This window comes from Jaculus jaculus, chromosome 5 (assembly GCF_020740685.1).
Source record: "Jaculus jaculus isolate mJacJac1 chromosome 5, mJacJac1.mat.Y.cur, whole genome shotgun sequence".
Taxonomy (NCBI): domain Eukaryota; kingdom Metazoa; phylum Chordata; class Mammalia; order Rodentia; family Dipodidae; genus Jaculus; species Jaculus jaculus.
This window is the reverse complement of record NC_059106.1, coordinates 166,913,299-166,935,934: the sequence shown is the minus strand read 5'-3', so window position 1 is coordinate 166,935,934 and position 22,636 is coordinate 166,913,299. Positions and strand designations below refer to the sequence as shown.

The 22,636-nt window shown below is 43.8% G+C and overlaps 1 protein-coding gene across 6 annotated transcripts in view; it reads left to right on the top strand.

Annotated features, from left to right (window-relative positions):
- Positions 1-22,636, top strand: part of LOC101616704 (heat shock transcription factor 2 binding protein) — an 84,044-nt gene that overhangs the window by 46,566 nt on the left and 14,842 nt on the right. For 5 of the 6 annotated variants that reach the window (XM_045150110.1, XM_045150106.1, XM_045150107.1 and 2 more), the window contains one exon: positions 10,465-10,568. In XM_045150110.1, the coding sequence (XP_045006045.1) occupies positions 10,465-10,568 (104 nt within the window). Of the gene's footprint in view, positions 1-10,464; positions 10,569-11,240; positions 11,259-22,636 lie in introns of all 6 variants that reach the window. The other variant, XM_045150112.1, reaches the window with a different exon arrangement.

Sequence of the window (22,636 nt, the reverse complement as noted above, 5' to 3'; positions counted from 1 at the left end):
CCTTCCAGACAAACTGATGTTCAAAGCACATGTACAAATTCATAGCCATAGCCAAGGGAAGGAGGTATTTCTGTTTCTGTCTTTCCCCTCTCTTCAGTGTTATGTAGTAGATAAAGGTTAACATACAAATACTGGTTTAGAATTACATGTGTATAGAGCACAGATTTCTAGGTCCTTACTTGACTGAGGTGGGCACACAGAATCTATACAAGTGTGTTAAGTATTCAGTTACAGGGCCTGGGGCTGGCTCAGTGGTAGAGCATCTGCCTAGCATGTATACGACCCTGCATATAGCCAAAAAATATGTTTTTGGTACTCATTATAAATTAGTAGACCTGCTGGGCGTGGTGGCACAGACCTTTAATCCCAGCACTCACGGAAGCAGAGGTAAAGGATTTCTGTGAGTTTGAGGCCACGCTGAGACTACATAGTGAATTCCAGGTCATCCTGAGCTAGAGCGAGACCCTACCTAGAAAACAAACAAAAAAGTAGACCTCATTAAAAATTAACAACTGCAAAAAAAAAAAAAATAACAACTGCAGGCTTCAGTCAAGCCTGTCTCCTTGGAGCTGGGTATGCTGCTCAGTTGTAGAGCACTTGCCTCATGTGCATAAGGCCCTGGATTCTGTCCCCAGCATCCTTCCCCCAAGAGAAGAATAGCTCTGAACATATCGTATCGCTGTGCCAGGTGTGGCTTTCTCAAATTACATGCGGCGTTTTGTAGGGGATTTGCTTCTTATGCCTTAGAATTACTTGGTGGTACTAATTCGTCTGTTGTAGGTTCAGCCAGTTAACTGAGGATAACTGGAGTCTGGCTTCTGCTCCTGGGCAGTGGATATCACACGCTCCCCTTGGGTGGTTTGGTCCCAAGGACTGTGCATGTCATGCACATGCTCGTCAGTGCTCTGCTCTGGAGCCGGTTTTCCTCGGCCTGTGCTCTGGGAAGCCCAGGCTGCATCCTCCTCCTCCTTAGCCCCAGGCTTGTGAGGGCTTGCTTACATCTCAGCACTCTTGCCTGCTTTATCTTGAGCAGCGTTCTCTTCTTACAGGGGTGCTCCTCTCCAACACTAATGGCTTCCTAACTGCGTCTAGGATTTGGATGAGAGAGTTACTGCCATGTAAGTTAAACTGGTAGAGTATATTAATTTTCAGCCCTCCCCCCAAAGAAAACTATGTGTGTGTTTCACTACCTTTTCCTGCAAATATTATGTGATATATTCATTATTGTTCAAGTCTACATATTGCTTAATTTGGCTCATAATTTATTTATTTATTTTTAGTTTTTTTTTTTTTTCCAAGATAGGGTCTCACTCTAGCCCAGGCTGACCTGGAATTCACTCTGTAGTCTCAGGGTGTCCTTGAACTCTCAGTGATCCTCCTACCTCTGCCTCCCGAGTGCTGGGATTAAAGGCATGCGCCACCACGCCTGGCTTTTTTAGTTTTTAAAAATATATTATTTTATTTATTTCTCTGAGGGAGAGAGAAAGAGTCAAATAGTAAGAGAGAGAATGGGCACACCAGGGCCTCTAGCTCTGCAAACGAACTCCAGAGGCATGCAGTACTTTGTGTATCTGGCTTACGTGGGCCCTGGAGAATCGAATCTGGCTCCTTTGGCTTTGTAGGCAAGTGCATAAACTGTTGAGCCTTCTCTTCAGCCCTATTTGGCTTATTTTTATAGAGATTATTTTTTTAATTTTAATTTTTTATTTTTTGGTTTTTCGAGGTAGGGTCTTACTCTACCTCAGGGTGACCTGAAATTCACTATATAGTCTAGGGTGGCCTCAAACTCATGGCAATCCACCTAACTCTGCCTTCCAAGGGTTGGAATTGAAGGCATGTGCTACTATGCCCTGCTCAGAGATGATGTTTTAATTTTCCGAATGTTCAGGGTTTTCAAATTTATTTCTAAAAATTTGTTGTTTTGAGGTTAGTTTCTATTTATTTATTTATTTATTGTGAGCAAAGAAAGAGTGAGAGAGACAGAGAATAAGCATAACAGGGCCTCTTTGTGCCACAGACAGGCTCCAGCCCCATGTGTCATTTTGTGTATCTGGTTTTCTGTAGGTACTGGGGAATTGAACCTGAGCCAACCCAGGCTGGCAGGCTTTGCAAGGAAGTGTCTTTTACCACTGAGCCATCTCCCTAGCCCTAAAAATTGAGTTTTAAGCCAGGCCTGATATTGGAAAGCTAATGCAGGAGGATTGCAAGGAAGCTACCCTGGGCTCCATACTGAGACCCTATCTCAGTTTATTTTCTGTATATTTAATATTTCTGTATATTTAATATGGGTGGTGGTGGTGTACATGCATGCTCCATGTACACATACTGAAACCAGAGGAGAACATCTGTGTTATCACTTATTCATGTATCCTTGAGATGTGACTCCCTCACAGAACCTGGAGCTTTCATTTTTGGTCTGACTGGCTGACCAGTAAGCCCTAGCAATTCTCTGGTCTCTGCTTCTCATAGGACTAATGAAAAAACTTTGGGGGACTGGAGAGATGGCTTAGCAGTTAAGGTGCTTGCCTGCTAAGCCTCAGGACCTATGTTTGACTACATAAGCACAAAGGTGAGGCAAGCACAAGATCACACATTCCCACCAGGTGATGCTAGTGTCTGGAATTCAATTGTAGTGGTCCTGGTGTGCCAATTCTCTCTCTTTCTCCCTAAAATAAAAAAAAAAAATTGGGGGTCCTGGAGAGATTGCTTAGTGGTTAAGACACTTGCTCACAAATGTCAAGCTCTGGGTTCAATTCCCCTGTACCTATGAAAAGCCAGATGTACAAAGTGGATGTATGCATCTGGAGTCTGTTTGTGTGGTTGGAGGCCCTGGCGTGCCCATTCTCTCTGTTTCATTGCTCTCTCTCTCTCTCTCTGCTTGCAAATAAATAAAAATATTTTAAAAATTAACTTAATTGCATAGTGAGTCAAAGAATCAGCTTATAATACCAAATGCAGTGAGAGCTATCTTAAAATCTCCTGTTATTGTGGTCTTTTCACCTTGTAGTGCTGTTAATTCATGCTTTAATAACATTTTTGAGGCATGATTTTAGATTCATGTAAGTTTAGAACATCTTGGTGAACTGAACCTTTAGCATTCCACCTGTATTGTCTGTTTTTTTTTTTTTTTTTTTTGTGGTTTGGTTTTTCAAGGTAGGGTCTCATTCTAGCCCAAGCTGACCTGGAATTCACTATGTTGTCTCAGGGTGGCCTTGAGCTCACAGAAACCCTCCTACCTCTGCCTCCCAAGTGCTGGGATTAAAGGCATACCCTACTATTCTTGGCTTGTCTGTTTTTTTTTTTTTTTTTTTCTTTTTTGGTTTTTCGAGGTAGGGTCTCACTTTAGCCCAGGCTGAACTGGAATTCACTATGGAATCTCAGGGTGGCCTCGAACTCATGACAATCCTCCTACCTCTGCCTCCCGAGTGCTGGGATTAAAGGTGTGTACCACCACGCCCGGCTTGCTTGTCTGTATCTGTTTTTAATTTTTTTGTTTATTTATTTATTTATTTGAGAGAGACTGACAGAGAATGTGCGCTGCAAATGAACTCCAGATGCGTGTGCCTCCTTGTGTATCTAGCTACCATGGGTCCTGGGGAGTGGAGCTTCAAACCGGTGTCCTTAGGCTTCACAGGCAAGTGCTTCACTGCTAAGCCATCTCTCCAGCCTTTGTCTGTATTTTAAAGGATGCTTTCCCCTTAGTTTCTTCATTCACATAGTGACCTCAGTGTATTCTTTCTGTGTCTTTTCTGTTAGTGTCTGCTTAATAGATCTTCTACTGTTCTTTTACTTTTTTCTGTGAACTTTTGTTTTAGGTGTGTTTTTTTTTTAGGTAGGGTCTCAGTCTAGCCCAGGCTGACGTGGAATTCACTATGTCATCTCTGGGTGGCCTCGAACTCACAGTGATCCTCCTATCTCTGCCTCCCAAGTGCTGGGATTAAAGGTGTGCGCCACCACGCCCGACCTTCTTTTTTTTTTTTTTTCTAATATCTCTCCTTTTTTTCCCCCTACTTTTAAATCCATTGACATCTTTCTACTTTGTTTTTCTCCATAGGGTATTGAAAGTTTACTTCTATTTCAGTAATTAGCTTCCTTTTAAAGTATGTTTTAAGGTATCTGTTATATACCTGAAAGTAATGAATGCCTTCTTCTTAAGTCTTTTTTTTTTTTTTGGTGTTTATGTATATATGTATGAGTTCACATATGTGCATGTGTTTGCATGTTGAGGCCAGAGGTCCACATCAGGGTTCTTCCTCAGTCATTCTCCACCATATTTGAAACAGGGCTTTTCACTGAACCAAGAGCTCACCAATTCATCTAGACTTGTGGGACAGTGAATGCTAGGGATTCCCTGTCCACTGCCCCAGCACTGAGGTTGCATATAAGCCCCACACCCCATTCCTGGCACCCCTGTGTCTGAGTCGTGGAGATCTGAGCTCAAGTCCTAGGCTTGTGTGACTGGGACGTTACCCATGGAGCCATCTTCCCGGCCCCAGGATGCTCTAAGTCTTAAACTCTGGACCACATGCTTTTGTAGCTAGCTTTGTTGAAACAAATATTAGTTATGGTGTTTGACATTGTTACTTCTATTTGCTTCTCTATGCCATAGCACCTTTACCATTTCTCTTTGTAGCTCAGAACATGCTTCGAAGCACATTTTCCTTCTTGCTGAAGTCTGTCCTTCAGATTCTTGTAGTTCAGGTTTATTTGTGGGGAAATGTCTGAGGCTTTCTTTGCCACTATTTTTGCTTTACCTAATTTCCTGAAAATAATTTTTGGTGGGATTCTAATTCCGAGTTTGCAGTCCCTCTCCCTCTGCTTTAGGAAGGCATGTTCTGCCTGTCTGCTGGCACCCATCTTTGTTCCTGAGAGTTCAGCTTCCTGTGGGGTGTCTCCTTTGTAGGTAGTGGAAGTTTCTGGGAAACTTTCTTTCTGTCTTTAGTGTTCTATGGTTGGATTGTGATATGTGCAGATCTATATTTATTTTAATCTTTTTGAGACTTTTTTGAGCCTCCTGAATCTGAAAAACATGTCTTCATTTCTGGAAAAGTCTTGGTTTTAACTTTTTAAAACATACTCCTATTCCTTTTACTTTTTTTTTTTTTCTCTCCAAGGTAGGGTCTTAGCTCATACTGACCTGGAATTCACTATGTAGGGTGGCCTCAAACTTGTGGCAATCCTCCTACCTTTGCCTCCCAAGTGCTGGGATAAAAGGCATGCACCACCATGCCCGGCCCTTTTACTTATTTTAAATATATTTTTATTTATTTACTTGAGAGAGAGAGAGAGAGAGAAGAAGGAGGAGGAGGAGGAGAGGGAGGGAGAGAGAGAGAGAGGGAGAGGGAGAGGGAGAGAGAGAAAGAGAGAGAGAGAAGGTGAGTATGGGTGTGCCAGGGCCTCCTGCCACTACAAATGAGCTCCAGATATGTGCTCCTTTGTCCATGTAGCTTTACCTGGGGTGGTGGTTTGATTCAGGTGTTCCCCATAAACTTAGGTGTTCTGAATGCGAGGTTCCCAGCTGATGGAAATTTGGGAATTAATGCCTCCTAGAGGGAGTGTTTGTTGGTGGGAGCTTATGGGTGTTACAGCCAGTTTTCCCTTGCCAGTGTTTGGCATACTTTCCTGTTGCTGTGGTCCTCCTGTTGCTATGGCCCACCTTATGTTGGCCAGGGGGTAATGTCCACCCTCTGCTCATGCCATCATTTTCCTGCCATCATGGAGTTTCCCCCTCCAGCCTGTAAGCCAAAATAAACCTCTTTTTTCCCCCATAAGCTGTTCTTGGTTGGGTGATTTCTACCAACAATGCAAATTGGACTGCAGTACCTGGGTACTTAGAGAGTTGAACCTGGGTCCTTGGGTTTCGCTGGCAAATGTCTTAACCACTAAGCAATCTTTCCAGCCCCAGCTCCTATGTATGTTAATTTATTTATTTATTTTTTTTTTTGAGGCAGGCTCTCACTTTAACCCAGGCTGACCTGGAACTCATTCTGTAGTCCCAGACTGGCATCAAACTCACAGCGATCCTCTTCCTTCAGCTTTTTTTTTTTTTAATGTTTTGGTTTTTTGAGGTAGGGTCTTGCAGGCTGACCTGGAATTCACTATATAATTTCAGGCTGGTCTTGAACCTACAGTAATCCTCCTACCTCTGCCTCCTGAGTGCTGGGATTAAAGGTATATGCCACCATGCCTGGCCTCTTTCTCTTATTTTTCTAAGGCAGGGTTTCACTGTAGCCCAGGCTGACATGGAACTATGTAATACAGGCTGCCCTTGAACTCACTATGATCCTCCTACCTTAGCCTGAGTGCTGGCATTGTAAGTTTGCAATACCGTGTTTGTTCTGTCTTCCCTTCCTCCCTCCCTGCCTTCTTCCTTCCTCCCTCTCTCCCTTCCTCCCTCACTTCTTTCCTTCCTCCCTCCCTTCTTCCCTTCCTCCTTTCCTCCCTTCTTTCCTTCTATTTCCATTCCTTCCTATATCCTTCTCTTCCCCTCTCTCTCTCCCTCTCTCTCTCCCCCTCTCTCTCCCTCTCTCTCTCCCTCTCCCTCCCTCCCTCCCTCCCTCTTTCTTTCTTTCTTTCTTTCTTTCTTTCTTTCTTTCTTTCTTTCTTTCTTTCTTTCTTTCTTTCTTTCTTCTCTCCTTCTCTTCCCTTCCCCTTCCTTTCCCTCCCTCCCTTCAGTTTTTGAGGTGGTTTCACTCTAGTCCAGGCTGACCTGGAATTCACTATGTAGTCTCAAGCTGGCCTCAAACTCACAGAGATCCTCCTACCTGTACCTCCTGAGTGCTGGGATTAAAGGTGTGTACCACCATACCTGGCTTTCTTTATTTTTAAATTAATTCATTTATTTAAGAATGAGTGAGAGAGAAAGAGGCAGATAAAGAGAATGGGTGCACCAGGGCCTCTAGCAACTGCAGATGAACTTCATATGCATGTGCCACCTTGTGCATCTGGTTTTCCGTGGGTACTGGGGGAATCGAACTTGGGCCCTTAACCTTTGCAAACAAGTGCCTTAACCATTGGGCCATTTCTCCAGGCCTCTTTTCTCTATGTAGTGTGTGTGTGTATGTGAGTATACACACTTGTACTTGTGTATGGAGGCCATGTTGGGTGTCTTCCCCAACTGCTGTCCTGACTTACTGGGGCAGGGTCTCTCACTTGAACTTGAACTCAGAGCTTGCTGATTCAGCTAGTCTGGCTAGTCAGCTTTCCCCAGGCATCCCTGTGGCTGCCTCTTGAGCTCTGGGATTATAGGCCACTACCACACCCACGCAGTTCTAGGTACGGGACTCAGGTCTTCATGTACGTGTGGCAAGCCCTTTATCCACTGAGCCGTCGCCCCAGCCCCTAGCTTCTTTTAAAGTTACACTGTTTTGTAGGTGTTTAGTGCCTGAGAACAGTTTGGCTCCGGCTCTGCCATTGGTTCCCTGAGCTGTTATTTGTGCAGTCTTGACCTCTCATGAGGCACACTGTGGTTCATACTATCAACTCATATTAGTTAGTACTCTGCTTCTGGGGACTCTTTTGAAGACCAGGCAGATTTTTAATGTCAGGAAAACTGGAGAATCCCCTCTCCTAGGCCTACTTTATAGAAAAGTTATGGGTTGTGGGTGTTTCAGGCCTGCTGACAGTGTGAATTCATGCCAAGCTTGAAAGCTTATTCTCCTTTGGTTCTCTGCAGGACTTGTGACCTGTGTCTGTGTCTGCCTGAGGCTTTTCTTCCTGTCCCTCCACATGAAGGTTCAGCAATTGACGCTCTGGACGTCTGGAACCTGTCATCTTCTGCACCTACATCCTTTTTTTTTTCCTAATCAAAGATTTTTTTTTTTCATTTCTTGTAAGCTCATTGATCATTTTAAAGGTTTTACAAAATCTTTGTCTAACCATACCTCCTTTTTCTGCATAGGACTGGAACCAGCCCGTGTCTAGCCTTTCTTTCTTTCTTTAAATGTGTTCTTAAAAATAATTTTTTTGTTTATTTGTTTTTTTGAGGTAGGATCTCACTGTAACTCAGGCTGACTTGGAATTCACTCTGTAGTCTCGGGGTGGCCTTGAACTCACAGCGATCCTCCTACCTCTGCCTCGCAAGTGCTAGGATTAAAGGTGTGTGTCACCACGCCCAGCTCTTAAAAATAATTTTTAATTTTTATTTATTTATCTGAGAGGGAGAGAAGAGAGGAGAAGAGAAGAGAGAATGAGTTTGCCAGGGCATCTAGCTGCTGCCACTCTGAAAACAAACTCCAGATGTATTTGCCACCTTGTATATCTGGTTTATGTGGATCGTGGGGTGTCAAACCCACTTCCTTTGGCTTTACAGGCAAGTGCCCTAACTGCTAAGCCATCTCTCCAGCCTATTTAAATGTGTATTTTAAAAAAAATTTTTATTTGTTTATTTGCAAGGTATGGGGATTGGGTGTACCAGGGCCTCTAGCTACTGCAAATGAACTTCAGATACCTAGGCAACTATGTGCATCTGGCTTTGTGTGGGTACTGGGGAATCGAACTTGCTTGCAGGCAAGCACCTTAACTGATGAACCATCTCTAGCCCATTTTTTATTTTATTTTATTTTATTTTTGAGATAGGGTCTTGCTCTAGTCCATGCTGACCTAGAATTAACTATGTAGTCTCAGGTTGGCCTCAAACTCACAGCAATCTTCCTACTTCTGCCTCCCACGAGTGCTGAGATTAAAGGCATGTATCTCCCCTCCCTTTCTTCCTTCCTTCCCTCTCTTTCTATTATTTATTTATTTATTTATTAGAGAGAGAGAGAGAGAATGGGGACACCAGGGCTTCTAGCCACAGCAAACGAACTCTGGATGCATGTGCCACCATGTGTATCTGGCTTATGTGGGACCTGGAGAATGGAACATGGGACTTAGGCTTTGTAGGCACGTGCTTTAACCACTAAGCCATCTTTCCAGCCCTCTTTCTATATATTTTTAAGCTATGTATCACCACACCCAACAAAGCATACTTCTTTTTTTTTTTTTTTAATTTGAGGGAGAGAGAAAGAGGGAGAAAGGGAAGAGAACAAGAGTGGGTGCGCCAGGGCCCCCAGCCACTGCAAACAAACTCCAGATGCTTGCTCCACCTTGTGCATCTGGCTTTTACGTGGGTCCTGGAGAATTGAACCTGGGTCCTTTGGTTTTGTAGGCAAGCACCTTAACCACCAAGGAATCTTCCCAACCCTTCTTTATTTTTTAAAAAGCATTTTTATTTATTTATTTGAGACAGAGACAGACAGAAAGAGAGTGAATGAGTGAGTAAGGGCATGCCAGGGTCTCTTGCCACTGCAAACCTAACTCCAGATGCATGTGCCACTTTGTGTATCTGGCTTTCTGTGGGTACTGGGGAATTGAACATTGGTTGTCAGGCTTTGCAAACAAGCACCTTAAACCACTAAGCCATCTCTTCAGCCCTTGTCTAGCCTTTCTTACTGCTTTGTGGTTGAAGGGCCGATATTCTGTAGGTTTCTCAGAAATTAAAGGCCTGTGTGTCCAGCTTCCAATGGACTCCTGACTTGCCAGTGTGTTTCAGGATTGTGTGTAAATCCTGTGTTGCTGAGCACATTGCTTTCTTAGTTGCTCAGGATGGTGGGGTTGTGATAACTTGTGCCACTGCTGCATTGGGTTAAGCAGTCTAATATGACCTGATCTGGCTCTCATGTCACATGTCACATTCATTGCATAAAATGTGTTTAGGAGCCGGGCGTGGTGCGCACGCCTTTAATTCCAGCACTCAGGAGGCAAAGGTAGGTGGATCACAGTATGTTTGAGGCCACCCTGAGACTACATCGTGAATTCCAGGTCAGCCTGAGCTAGAGTGAGACCCTACTGAGAAACAAACAAACAAACAAACAAAAAATGTGATTAGATTTTATGGGCTCGAGAGATAGTTCAGTGGTTAAGATACTTGCCTGCAAAGCCTAGTGACCTGGGTTCAGTTCTCCAGTACGCACATAAATCCAGATGCACAAAATGGCACATACATCTGGAGTTCATTTGCAGCAGCTAGAGACCCTGGCATGTCCGTTCTCCCTCTTTTTCTCTGTTTGAAAATATATAAAAATATTTTTAAAAATGTGATTAGATTTTAAATGGCTGCATTGAACATTGAGAGCACACTGCACCGATGAACAGACGGTCACCTGCATGCAAATGCAAGCTTGATATAAAAGCTGAAGTCAGTAATAGGGCTCATGAGGCTTCCCATGGGACACTGACTATGAACTCATACAAGATTGGAATTATGACATCACTGTTACAGCTTCCCTTTCTCTTGGGGCTTTGTGTGTATGAACCACTGTGTACGCCTCCCATCTAATACACGTTCTGCCCATTTATAGTTGGACATCTAAGTTGTAAGAAAGCCTTTAATGTGTTCAGGTCTTCTTGAGTAGGGGGTGAATTGAGGGCTAAATAGAACAGAGGTAGATCAGCATGTCAACTCCATTTTCTTTTGTATTTTAGGCTAATGCTGATGTCCCTGTACAACGTGAGCATCAATTTGAAAGGCTTGAAATACATCAGCGAGAGTCCAGGATTTGTCCCGTTGCTGTGGTGGCTTTTGAGTGGTAAGGAGCTGCCTTCTTCTTCCTTTTCCTCTCCCGTTCCCCCTCCCCCTCTCCCTCCCCTTCCCCCTAAAATAGTGTCCATCTTTTATGGAAAGGTGAGATTCTTGGAGACGACAAATAGAAGGATCCTTCTTTTTTTCCCCCCTTGAGGTAGGGTCTCACTCTAGCTCAGGCTGACCTGGAATTCACTATGTAATCTCAGGGTGGCCTGGAACTCATGGTGATCCTCCTACCTCAGCCTCCTGAATGCGGGGATTAAAGGCATGTACCACCAGGCCTGGCTGGATCCTGCTTTTTAACCCAGTCTGCAAACCTGTGTTTTTTAGTTGGGGCATTGAGGCAGTTGATACAAAGAATTATAACTGAGTTGGTCATGGTGGCGCACACCTTTAATCCAGCACTTGGGAGGCAGAGGTAGGAGGATCGCCATGAGTTCGAGGCCACCCTGAGACTACAAAGTGAATTCCAGGTCAGCCTGAGCTAGAGTGAGACCCTACCTCAAAAAAACAAGAAAAAAAAGAGTTATTATTGAAAGGTGTGCATTTATTCGTGCTATTTTTCTTATTTTGTAGTTGTTCTTGTTTTTCCTTTACTTTCTTGTACTAACTATATTATTTGAGTATGGTTTATTTCTTCCTGTTTCCTTATGTGTGTGCTTTTCTTTCTCTTCAGCATGAAGGATCCTTTCAGGTATTTATTTATTTTTTTGGCTTTTCTTTTTTCTTTTTTTTTTTAAATTTATTTGAGAGTGACAGACACAGAGAGAAAGACAGATTGAGGGGGAGAGAGAGAATGGGCGCGCCAGGGCTTCCAGCCTCTGCAAACGAACTCCAGACGCGTGTGCCCCCTTGTGCATCTGGCTAACGTCGGACCTGGGGAACCGAGCCTCGAACCGGGGTCCTTAGGCTTCACAGGCAAGCGCTTAACCGCTAAGCCATCTCTCCAGCCCTTTTTTGGCTTTTCAATGTAGGCTGACACTCTAGCCCAGGCTGACCTGGACTTCACTCTGTAGTCTCAGGGTGGCTTTGAACTCATGCCAGTCCTCTTACCTGTGCCTCCTAACTACTGAGATTAAAGGCGTGCACCACCATGCCTGGCTCAAGTATTTTCTGTAGAGCTGGTTTAGTGGTCATATGTTCCTTTACCCTGTTTTTGTTGTGGAGTGCCCTTATTTCTCTGTCAATTTGGATGGCTAGCTTTTCTGGATAAAGTAATCATGGTTGACAGTTGTTACCTTTCAGAACTTGGAATACATCATTTAAAAGCCCTTTTTGCTTTTAAAGTTTGTGTTGAGTAATCTGTTGTTATCTTGATGGGCTTGCCTTTGTAGGTAACTTGATTTTTCTCTCTAACCACTTTCAGTATATTTTCTTTGATTTGTGTGTTTTGTAGTTTAATTATAATATGGCAGTGAGTGTTTCTTTCCTGATTTTGTCTGTTTGGTGTTCTAAAGGCTTCTTACATCTGTATTGGCATCACTTTCCCTATTTGTGGGAAATTTTCTTCTTTGATATTGCTGAAAATACATACTGTGCCCTTGGAGTGAAATTCTTCTTCTACTGTGCCCTGAATTCTTATGTCTGATCTCTTTATAGTGTCCTGAATGTCGTGAAATACCCATTCATGCCTTTCTATTAGTTTGTCTTTTTCTTGTTGGACTGTATTAGATCTGCCACTTGGTCTTATAGTTTAGATATACCTGTCTTCTCTTTGATCCAGTCTACTGGTGAGACTATCTACAGATGTTCTATTTGGCTTACTCTATTTTTCATTTCTAGTATTTCTGACTGGTATTTTTTTCATTATTTCTATTTCCTTACTAATGTCTTGTATTGACCTCCTTATTTCATTTAATTGGTTTCTGTGTTTTCTTGGGATTCCTTCAGGAGTTGATTTTTTTCTTTGATTCCTTTGACCATAGACATCATTTAAAAAATCTTTGCTAAGCATTTCATCTAAATCAGTGTCACTGGAGGCTATATCTGATGGATTTATTATTTTTAGTAGAATTATATTGTTTTGATTTTTTTGTGTTCCTTGTATTATAATGTAGAGATTTTTACATCTTGAGTTACTTGATACTTGGGTTTTCTAATTATGTGCAGTATTCTTAGCTGTGTAAATCTGACTTTATATATCTTCAGGATAGGAGTTTAAGGTGTCAGGTGTGGCTTTTATACTCCCAGAGTAACAGCAGAAGTGACCCTAGGTGTTATGGTTGGGCTGCTTGGGTCTCTGTATCTGGTGTTCTGATTGGCTGTGCTGGGTGGTGGATAAGTTCTCTGGTGGTTCATGGCACTGACAGCTGGGGCAAGGGAGGCTGTGCAAGGTGTCTGGAATTGTACTAGAGCTGCTCAGCTGGTCCCCTGTGTTCTCTTTCAGCAGCTGCTCATCTGGTCCCTGCCTTTTTCCCCTTCAGGTTTTGGACTTTGTGACGAGGCTGATGTGAATGGAAAAATGCCTTCACCTGCCTTCTCCTCCTGCAGCTCTGTACTGTTCCAGGCTGGGTGGGCGTACAAGTTCTGGGTCTCTCCTGTTTCTTTGTTGTAGTTGATAATTCCTCATACACCTTCACTTTTCAGTAAAGAGTGTATTTTGCTCTTTTTATGCTTACTCTCCCCCCCCCCCCCATCCCCAGGCTTCTTTGGCATGGCTCCTGCACTACCATCTTACCTGGAAGTCATTATAAAACCTTCTCTTTTAATATGTATGTGTGTACAAGAGCACATGCATGTGGAGGCTCAGATACAACTCTCTGATGTTGTTCCTCAGGCCCTGTTTTTGAGACAGTTGCTCAAAGGTCTGGGGCTTACCCATTAGGCTAGACTGGTTCCAGGGATCTGTCACTTTCCAAGCATTGGGTAATAAGCATGTGTGTCACCTGGCATTTTCACATGGGTTCTGGTGATTGAACTCAGGTCTTCATGCTTGCAAGGAAAGCACTCTACTGGCATTCCAGGTGCCCAGCACAATCTGGAGGCTCCTTTCCAGTGTCCTGACTTTGCACTGATATTGAGAATCCACTGATGTCATACATGAGTGGATAGTTTTGGACTCTATTCTGTCCATAGACAGTTTCATTTCACTTTGTCAGTATCATTAAGTATAATGTAGTCTTGACAGTTGTGTACTAATTTGAGGTAAAAGTCTTCCAGCTTTTTTCCCTTCTAAAGTTGTTTTGGCTTTTTTTTTTTTTTTTTTTTTGGTTTTTCAAGGTAGGGTCTCACTCTAGCCCTGGCTGACCTGGAATTTACTATGTAGTCTCAGATTGGCCTCGAACTCACAGTGATCCTCCTGCCTATACCTCCCAAGTGCTTGGATTAAAGGCGTACATCACCATTGCCCAGCTTATTTTTTTAAATCAATTAATTTATTTCCAAGAAGAGAGAGAGAGGGAGGGATGGAGAGGAAGAGAGAGTGGGCCCATGCTAGGCTTCTAGCTGCTGCAGACAAATTCCAGATGCATGTGCCACTTTGTGTATCTGGCCTTATGTGGGTACTGGGAATTTGAACAATCAACAATCAAACCTGGATCATTAGCCTTTGTAGGCAAGTGCCTTAACCACTGAGCCATTTCTCCAGCCCTAGTTGTTTTGGCTATTTCTAAGCCTTTTCCCTTCGTATATAAATTTGAGAATGAACACTTTCTACCACAGAATCCTTTTTGGAAATTTTATTGGGAGTGTGTTGAGTCACCAGTTCAATTAAGGAAGACACATTAGTAATATTGGGTCTTCTAGACTATGGAATTTAAGTGTACAGTGTCATTCCTTCAGATATTGCTGGAGCACAGGAGACTCTTCTGTGTTTTTATATCCTTGGAACAGAGGAATGAATCTTCAAGGTTTCTGCCTATCTTTATGTGTGTGTAGGTGGGTGTGTGTATTTTTTTTTTTTTTTCAAGGTAGGGTCTCACTCTGGTCCACGCTGACCTGGAATTAACTCTGTAGTCTCAGGATAGCCTTGAACTCATGACGATCTTCCTACCTTTGCCTCCCAAGTGCTGGGATTAAAGGTGTGCACCACCATGCCCGGCTAAAAACATATTTTATTTATTTATTTGCAAGGAGAGGGAGAGAGAGAGAGAGAGAGAGAGAGAGAGGGAGAGAGAATGAGTATGGGTGCACCCCGGCCTCTTGCTGCTAGAAGTAAACTCCAGGTACATGTGCCACTTTGTGCATCTGGCTTTATGTGGGTATTGGGAAATTGAACCGAGGTGGTCAGGCTTTGTAGGCAAGTGCCTTAGCTGCTGAGCTATCTCTCCAGCCCTGTTTAGAGAGATGTGTGTAGACTGAACATGTTTAGTGGATGCATGTACTATCTCTGTCCAGAGCAGGGGCGGGCTTGTCCCTAGCTTTGTAATGAAGATAAGGCTCTCATCTAGGATGCAGGTTGGTGGACTGACTACCATAAGAGACTTGGCTGTCCTGAGCTTGGGCCTCTGCTGAGGTGTAGCCTCTGGCAGGTGCGTGACCTGTGACATCGAGTCTTGAAACAGCACAAATATGGATACTCTGACCACAGCTGTGAGTGCAGCTTTGCGTTACACTCTGGAGGGTATCATCTGTCATCAGCCTACAACCCCCCAGGCCTTCCCCAGCTTAAGGGTGGGTTGAGGGGCTTTGTCCTCCATGATAATCCCCACCCCCAGGTCTGAATACTTAACCTAACAGCCTTTTCTCTCTCGAGAATGAATCATGGGTCAGAGGTGGTTCCAGGACCTGACCTGTAAGGTCACGATGCAACTAGTTGCTGCATGCAGGTGCCCAGAGCAGGAGCCTGTGGGGAGGAGGTGGTAAGGGAGGGAATGGAAGAAGCCCTGCTGTGCACCACGTAGCTGTCCTGATGGGCTCCTGTCAAAGTCCCTTAAGGCTCAGCCAGGCATTACTGTCTGGTTTTTAGATGAGGAGGCCAAGTAGCTTCCCCGATCTCATCAGCTACATGCAGTGGGGCTGGGTTTGAGCTCTAATTGCTGCTCATCCCTGTCCCCACCCATACCCCTGGACTGCTGCTCTGTCAGCCACGTCTCAGGGCAGGAAGACTTAATTGGAGATAGCCTGCCGTAGCTGCCATTAAGTCTGGCTTCACTTGGCTTTGCAGAGGCAGTTCTAAAATATCATGTCAACTACTCAGGCCAGGTTGCTGCCAGTGACCCTTCAGCAACATTCTGCAAGCCGTTTACTTTCTCATGCAGGAGGAACCCAGGATAGGTGTTCTCTGTGGCCCTTTCTAGTTGTGCTAGTTCAGAGGTGTTCCTAGGGTGATATTGGTGAGCTCATCTTAAATTTTTTTTCTTGTTTTTATTTATTTATTTATTTATTTATTTATATTAGAGACAGGGACTGAGGACAGGAGAGAGAGAGAGAGAGAGAGAGAGAGAGAGAGAGAGAGAGAGAGAATGGGTGTACCAGGGCCTCTAGCCAGTGCAAACAAATTCCAGGTGCATGCGTCATGATGGATAACATGGAACCTGGAGAACCAAACCTAGGTCCTTAGTCTTCTCAGGCAAGTGCCTTAACCACCAAGCTATCTCTCCAGCCAGGTTTCATCTTTAATTTTTTTTTTATTATTGACAACTTCCATAATTATAGACAATTAACCATGATAGTCACCCCCCACTTTCCCCATCACAATTCCATTCTCCATCATATCTCCTCCCTTCTTCCTTTCTTTCTTTCTTTATTTGAGAGCACAGACACATAGAGAGAGGCAGAGAGAGAGAGAGAATGAGAATGGGCGCACCAGGATTTCCAGCCATTGCATTGTGCATCTGGCTTACGTGGGTCCTGGGGAAATGAGCCTCGAATCAGGGTCTTTAGGCTTCACAGGCAAGCGCTTAACCATTAAGCCATCTCTCCAGCCCTCCTCCCTTCTTAATCAGTCTCTTTTTTATTTTGATGTGAATTTCATCTGAATCTATGTAATGCTGACAGCTGCACACAGCCTAAGTATGTACTTGACACTGGCCAGAGATAGTGCTCTGTGATGTGGGTGCATGTTTCTGCTTCAACTTTGGGTCATAAACAGTATAGGGTACCATTTTGCCTCTGGGAAGTTTTTTGCTTCCTAAATTTTCTTTGTCCTTTAGATAATTCTTAGTGTTTTACACGGCAAGCACAGTCCAAACATGCAGTTCTGTTGCTAGTTCTATCTTAGTTTCATGACTTCCAAAGTCAAACAAGACAAGGTCTGTTCAAGACCAAGATGCTTGACCACTGAGTTATTTATGAATGATTTTAAGTTTAAATTTGTTTTAGAATTTGATGTGTATTTTTAAGTTGCTCTGTTTTAGAAAATATTTTTGGTCAGTACTAGGGTCTCAGGCATGCTAGGCAAGTGTTCTGTCATTGAGCTCTGCTCCCAGCCCTGACACATGCTTTAGAAAGTTGAGTATATATTTCCTCTTAATGCATGGAAGCCAGAGCAAATCAGTTCCCTAGAAACTTTGTGCACTGCTTGGTGCTGTCGCTGTGTTCAGGATCCCTTGTGACAGCTTGGGCCTAGGAGAGAATCTTATGACTGGCTGCTTGTATGTCTTTGCCATTGGATAGATATAGTCTGTGAAAAGGTATCAAAGTCTGAAGAGAGTCTTTTCTTTTTTAAAAATATTTTATTTATTTATTTATTGGAGAGAGAAGGAAGGAGGGAGGGAAGGAGGGAGCGAATGGGCGCTCCAGGGCCTCTAGCCACTGCAAGTGAACTCCAGATGCTTGCACCCCCTTGTGAATGTGGCTTACATGGGTCCTGAAGAATTGAACCAGAGTCCTTAGCCTTCATGGGCAAGTGCCTTAACTGCTAAGCCATCTCTCCAGTCCCACAAATAGTCTTTTCAGTATTTTTTTGCAAGTGTTTTTCAATCTTTTTCAACTTTGAATATTTTTATTTTTCTGTTAGAGACAGAGAGAGAGAGGGAGGGAGGAAGAGAGAGAGAGAGAATGAGTATGGGTGTGCCAGGGCCTCTTGCCATTGCAAATAAACTCCAGACAAAAGTGTCAATTTGTACATCTGGCTTCATATGGGTGCTAGGGACCCCAACCTGATTGAGAGAGAGAAAGAGACAGAGGGAGTGAGAGAGAGAAAAAGAATGGGTGCACCAGGGCATCCAGCCACTGCAAATGAACTCCAGATGCATATGCCACTTGGTGCATCTGGCTTCTGTGGGTCCTAAGGAATTGAATCTGGGTCCTTTGGCTTTGCAGGCAAATGCCTTAACCACTAAGCCATTTCTCCAGTCCTTCACTATTTTTATTATTTATTTATTTATTTATTTATTTAAATTTTTAATTTATTTATTTGACAGTGACAGACACAGAGAGAAAGACAGATTGAGGGAGAGAGAGAGAATGGGCGCTCCAGGGCTTCCAGCCTCTGCAAACAAACTCCAGATGCGTGCGCCCCCTTGTGCATCTGGCTAACGTGGGACCTGGGGAACCGAGCCTCGAACCGGGGTCCTTAGGCTTAACCGCTAAGCCGTCTCTCCAGCCCGCTTCATTATTTTTTTAATAAAGATTGTAGTTTTACATCCCTTCTCCTCCATCCTACTTTCCCTGAGGGCCCTCCTTAGTGGGTTGGTGGTGTTCACTGTTTGGTAGTTAAGGTCTCAGTCAGTCTCTGTGTGTGTGTGGTAGGGGAGGCTGTACCTCAGGATATTTCTACTTCCCTGTGCCTCTTATAATTTTCCTGTTCTCTCTTCTACAATGGTCTCTGAACCTTGGCTGGCCTATTAGCAGTCTGGTTTAGTGCTGCATTCTCTGTGGCCTCTGAGTTTCTGATTCACTGTGTTTTGATTGATCACAGTGCCTGTTGCCATTCCCCTGGACCTGGTTGTCAGGCTAGTAATGGGAGCAGTACTTGTGTTGTGTTTCCTCTGCAGTTTCTCATGGGCCCTAGCAGGTGTAGAGGTGGCACATATTATGGTAGGCAGTTGGCTGTCTTTTGTTGTCATGCTGATGGATCTTGGATATCCTCAATTTTCTCTTCCATCTGTAAAATAAAAGGTTCTCTCCAACCAAGATGGAGAGCAGCTTGGACTGAAGGGTATATGCATAGTTATTTGAGAGAGTTTTTGGTGTTTGAGCCTGTTCTTATTCAGAGGGCATTGGGGACTTCTCTCTGGAGTCTGAGTTTCCTAGCCATGGGATTCTGACTTGGTTTCCAGTATCAGACTTGAGTTCTGTCCCACTGAGCAAGCCTCATGTCCAATTGGAGAACAGTTGGTTACCCACAAAGACTGAGGGCCACTATTGCACAAAAGTGGACTTCTTGCCTGATGGTTGATTTTATAGATTGTAAGGTCCCCTGCTTATTCACAATGAAGCCTTCTTTCTGATATTTATTTATTTATTTGAGAGAAAGAGAGAGAGAATATGAATGGGCACACCAGGGCCTCTTGCCACTGCAAAAGAACTCCAGCCACATGCGCCAACATGTGCATCTGACTTACAGGAGACCTGGAGAATTGAACTTGTGTCCTTAGGCTTTGCAGGCAAGCACCTTAACACTAAGCCATCTCTCCAGCCCAACTTTCTTATTTGTAAATTTATCTAATTCTTTCAGACTGCTTCTCTGATCTGTAAAGTGGGAATTTTAACCTCAGAAGTCTTAACACCTAGTATAGTAGGTGCTAAGTAGGTGTTAATTTTCCTTTATTTCTAATCTTAAACATTTTATGCTGCAATGGAAACTCATTTCCTTTTTTTTTTTTTTTTTTTTTTTTTGCTTGACCTTGAAGTTACTGTCAAGTTTCCAGACTCCACTGATTCAGAGAATCTTACTGGGAATCTGACTCCAGAAGATCATCTCATTTACTCCAACCTTTGCTGGATTTCATTTTCCTTCCTTTTACTCATCTATGGGGCTGGCTTTTTCCCAGGCTGGGTCCAGATTCTTCACATTCCTCTTAAGCCACAGAACTGGGACAGAGGCCTAGCAAATAGCTGACGAGGACACGGTGTATTGGGGTGGTGACCACACGTTATGTAAGTGCTAATGCACACTAGGGTTAGAACCCTACTTGCAGCTGGAGAGCTGTACTTCCTGCCTTGTTCACAGTGCTGAATGGGTGCACAGACCTTCACACCCCATTTTACATCTCCTTGGCATTTCTCAATAATCTGAAACATTGGCAAAATTCTGTCAGACTTGTGCCTTCAGCCCAGATCTTCTTCCCCAGTTCCATATTTATAGATGAAACTCTTGAGTTTGATATCTCCACATGTCTAATGAATATTTGCATTCAGTGTTCACACCAAATCTCCAGGCTTCTCCACCAGCACTCACCACAGCTGTCCCAGTCTCAGTTGATTACAGCTCCACTTTTCCAATTTCTCAATCAGTTCAGTTAAAAGCCTTTTAGCTACTCTTGACTTTCTCTTTCTCCCCCCCTCCCTCCATACCTAGTCTGTCAAGGAATCCTGACTGGCTGGGATTTCAGAGCATGTCCAGGATTAGATCAGTAGCTACTACTCCCTCCTGGTTCTGAGCCTGTGTCATTAGTAAACATAAGTACCCTGCAGGGCTCCCTTTGGTCTGTCCTTCCAAGTCATGAGTTGGAAGCGAGTGAAGGAGGGAACAGAGCCCTCATATCTCCTTACCCAACAAGTGCTGGGTGGGATGCAGAAATCATTGTAACAAACACTCCTTTGGGTTAGAAAAGTGAATTCTATACTAGAGCACAGAAACAAGTAGTATGATAGAAATGAACAGAGAACAAACTGCTTGCTGTTTAGCCCTTGCTGGCCTCCAACTTGTGATCTACCTGCCTCAGTCTCTTGTACTGGATTTACAGGCGTGCACCTCTATAAGAACTGAGTTTCTTTTTTTTTTTTTGTTTGTTTTTCGAGATAGGGTCTCACTCTAGCCCAGGCTGACCTGGAATTCACTATGGAGTCTCAGGGTGGCCTCGAACTCCCGGCAATCCTCCTACCTCTGCCTCCCGAGTGCTGGGATTAAAGGCGTGCGCCACCACGCCCGGCCAGAACTGAGTTTCTTATTCAAACTTGACCTTCAGATCTTTGGGGTTCACAGGGCTTGAGGACAGGTTTCACTTCAGGTGATAGTCTAGTTGAGAATTTCCAAAGGTACTGACACAGAGTGTAATAATGAACCAAACACTGCCCCAATCCTGGCGTTTTCAGGAAAACAACTTGCTTTGACCTTTAACATTGAACATAATGAAGGAAAATCCAAGAATAAATAACTGTCTGGTTTTCATGTATGGTTAAAGGCTTACTTCAAGCCATTTGGTGGACCCTGTGATGGTTACTTTATATATCAGCTGGACTGGGCCATGTGTTTCCAGACATTTGGTCAGATATTCTCACATGCATGAGAAGATGAGAGGATGAGATTAGCTCTGAATTAGTAGGATTGAGTAGAGCAGAGGCCTTGTCTGTGTGGTGAGCTTTGTCCAGTCAGGGGAGGCCTGAGTAGAACAGATAGACTGATTGAGCTAGAATATGGTCTTTTCCTGCCTTTGGATTCAAATAGAAACATTAGCTCTGGGGTCAAAGCCTGCTGGCTTCTTGACTAGAACTGAATACCAGCTTGATACTTAGCACATGTCATCACTGTGTGAGCCAGTCCATAGAGTTAACCACATTGTCTCTCACTCTTACTTCTCTCTCTCTCTCTCTCTCTCTCTTTTCCCCAAGATAGAGTCTCACTCTAGCCCAGGCCAACCTGGAACTCATTATGTAGTCTCAAACTCATGGCAATCCTCCTACCTCTGCCTCCCAAGTGCTGGGATCAAAGGTGTGTGCCACCATGCCTAGCTAACCATGTTATCTCTCTGTCCATCTGCCAATCCACCCGCTCATCCATCCTCACATCTTATTGGTTGTGTTTTCCTGGAAAACCTCAGGACAGTCCTCATTTAGAGAAAAATGTCAGTCTTTTCTGGATGAATCTTTCACTTCTGCTAAGTCCTTAAGGAACTCTTACAGATAACTTTACAGGATTGGAGCTCACATCTTAGAATCACAAAACCCCCGGAGAAACAATGCTGGTGAAAGGCAATGAAGGTAATAGATTTGCACCAGCAGACTTGCAGAAGTTTTTAGGGATGCGGATCAGCAGGCCAGTTTAAAATAGGGATGTTTAATATGGTTAAAGAAATAACTTGGGATTGGGGATATAGCCCAGTGGTAGAGCACTTGCCTGTCATTTGTAATGTCCTGAATTCAGTTACTACCACCACAGTAAACAAGTCTGGGGAATGGCTCATTCAGTAAAGCGCTTGCCTTATAAGCACAGGGACCTTTGTTCTCCAATAGCCATGTAAAAGCCAGATGTGGTGGTATGTACCTGTATACCCAGTGCTGGAGCGGTGGAGACAGGCAGGTCCCTGGGCCTCACTGGCCAACCAGTTTAACCTAACTGGTGAGCTCCAGACCAATGAGAGATCCTGTCTCCAAGGAGGTGATGGATGGCATTCCTGAGGATGATACCTGTTGCAGTTAGCTTCAAGTTGCTGTCAGTAAACAGCAGACCAAGAATTGCTTGTGGGAGGAAAGGTTTTTTGGGGGGCTTATAGACTCAAGGGGAAGCTCCCTGATGGCAGGAGAAAACGGTGGCATGAGCAGAGGGTGGACATCACCTCCTGGTCAACATCAGGTGGACAACAGCAACAGAAGAGTTAGGATAGAAAAGCTAGCTCTTTCCTGGTTAATAATATATTTGTAATTGTTCCAATCATTCCCTTGGAAAGGAGATATCTACTATGGAAGTCTAGAGGTGCTGGAAGTGGGCAGGAGCCCAGAAACCCAGCAGTCACTCTGGTTACTATCCTGTACATACTCCTGGGCCCATACATGGAATGAATTTTCATCCTGAGTGTAGGCAGGTAGAATGAAAAGGCTGAATAACAGCATGGATAGAAAGTACAGCAAGTTTTGTGATGAGATAAAGAGCAGATTTATCCATGTGTGTCTTGTTTTATGTTTTGAGGTACCCCTTTGTGTTTGGTTATATTTCCCTTTCTAAGTATTTAAGACCAAGCAGATAGTCAAAATTTAAATTAAGATGCAATTTTTTGTTGGGGGGTGGGTGTTGCAGTCAGGTTCGCATTG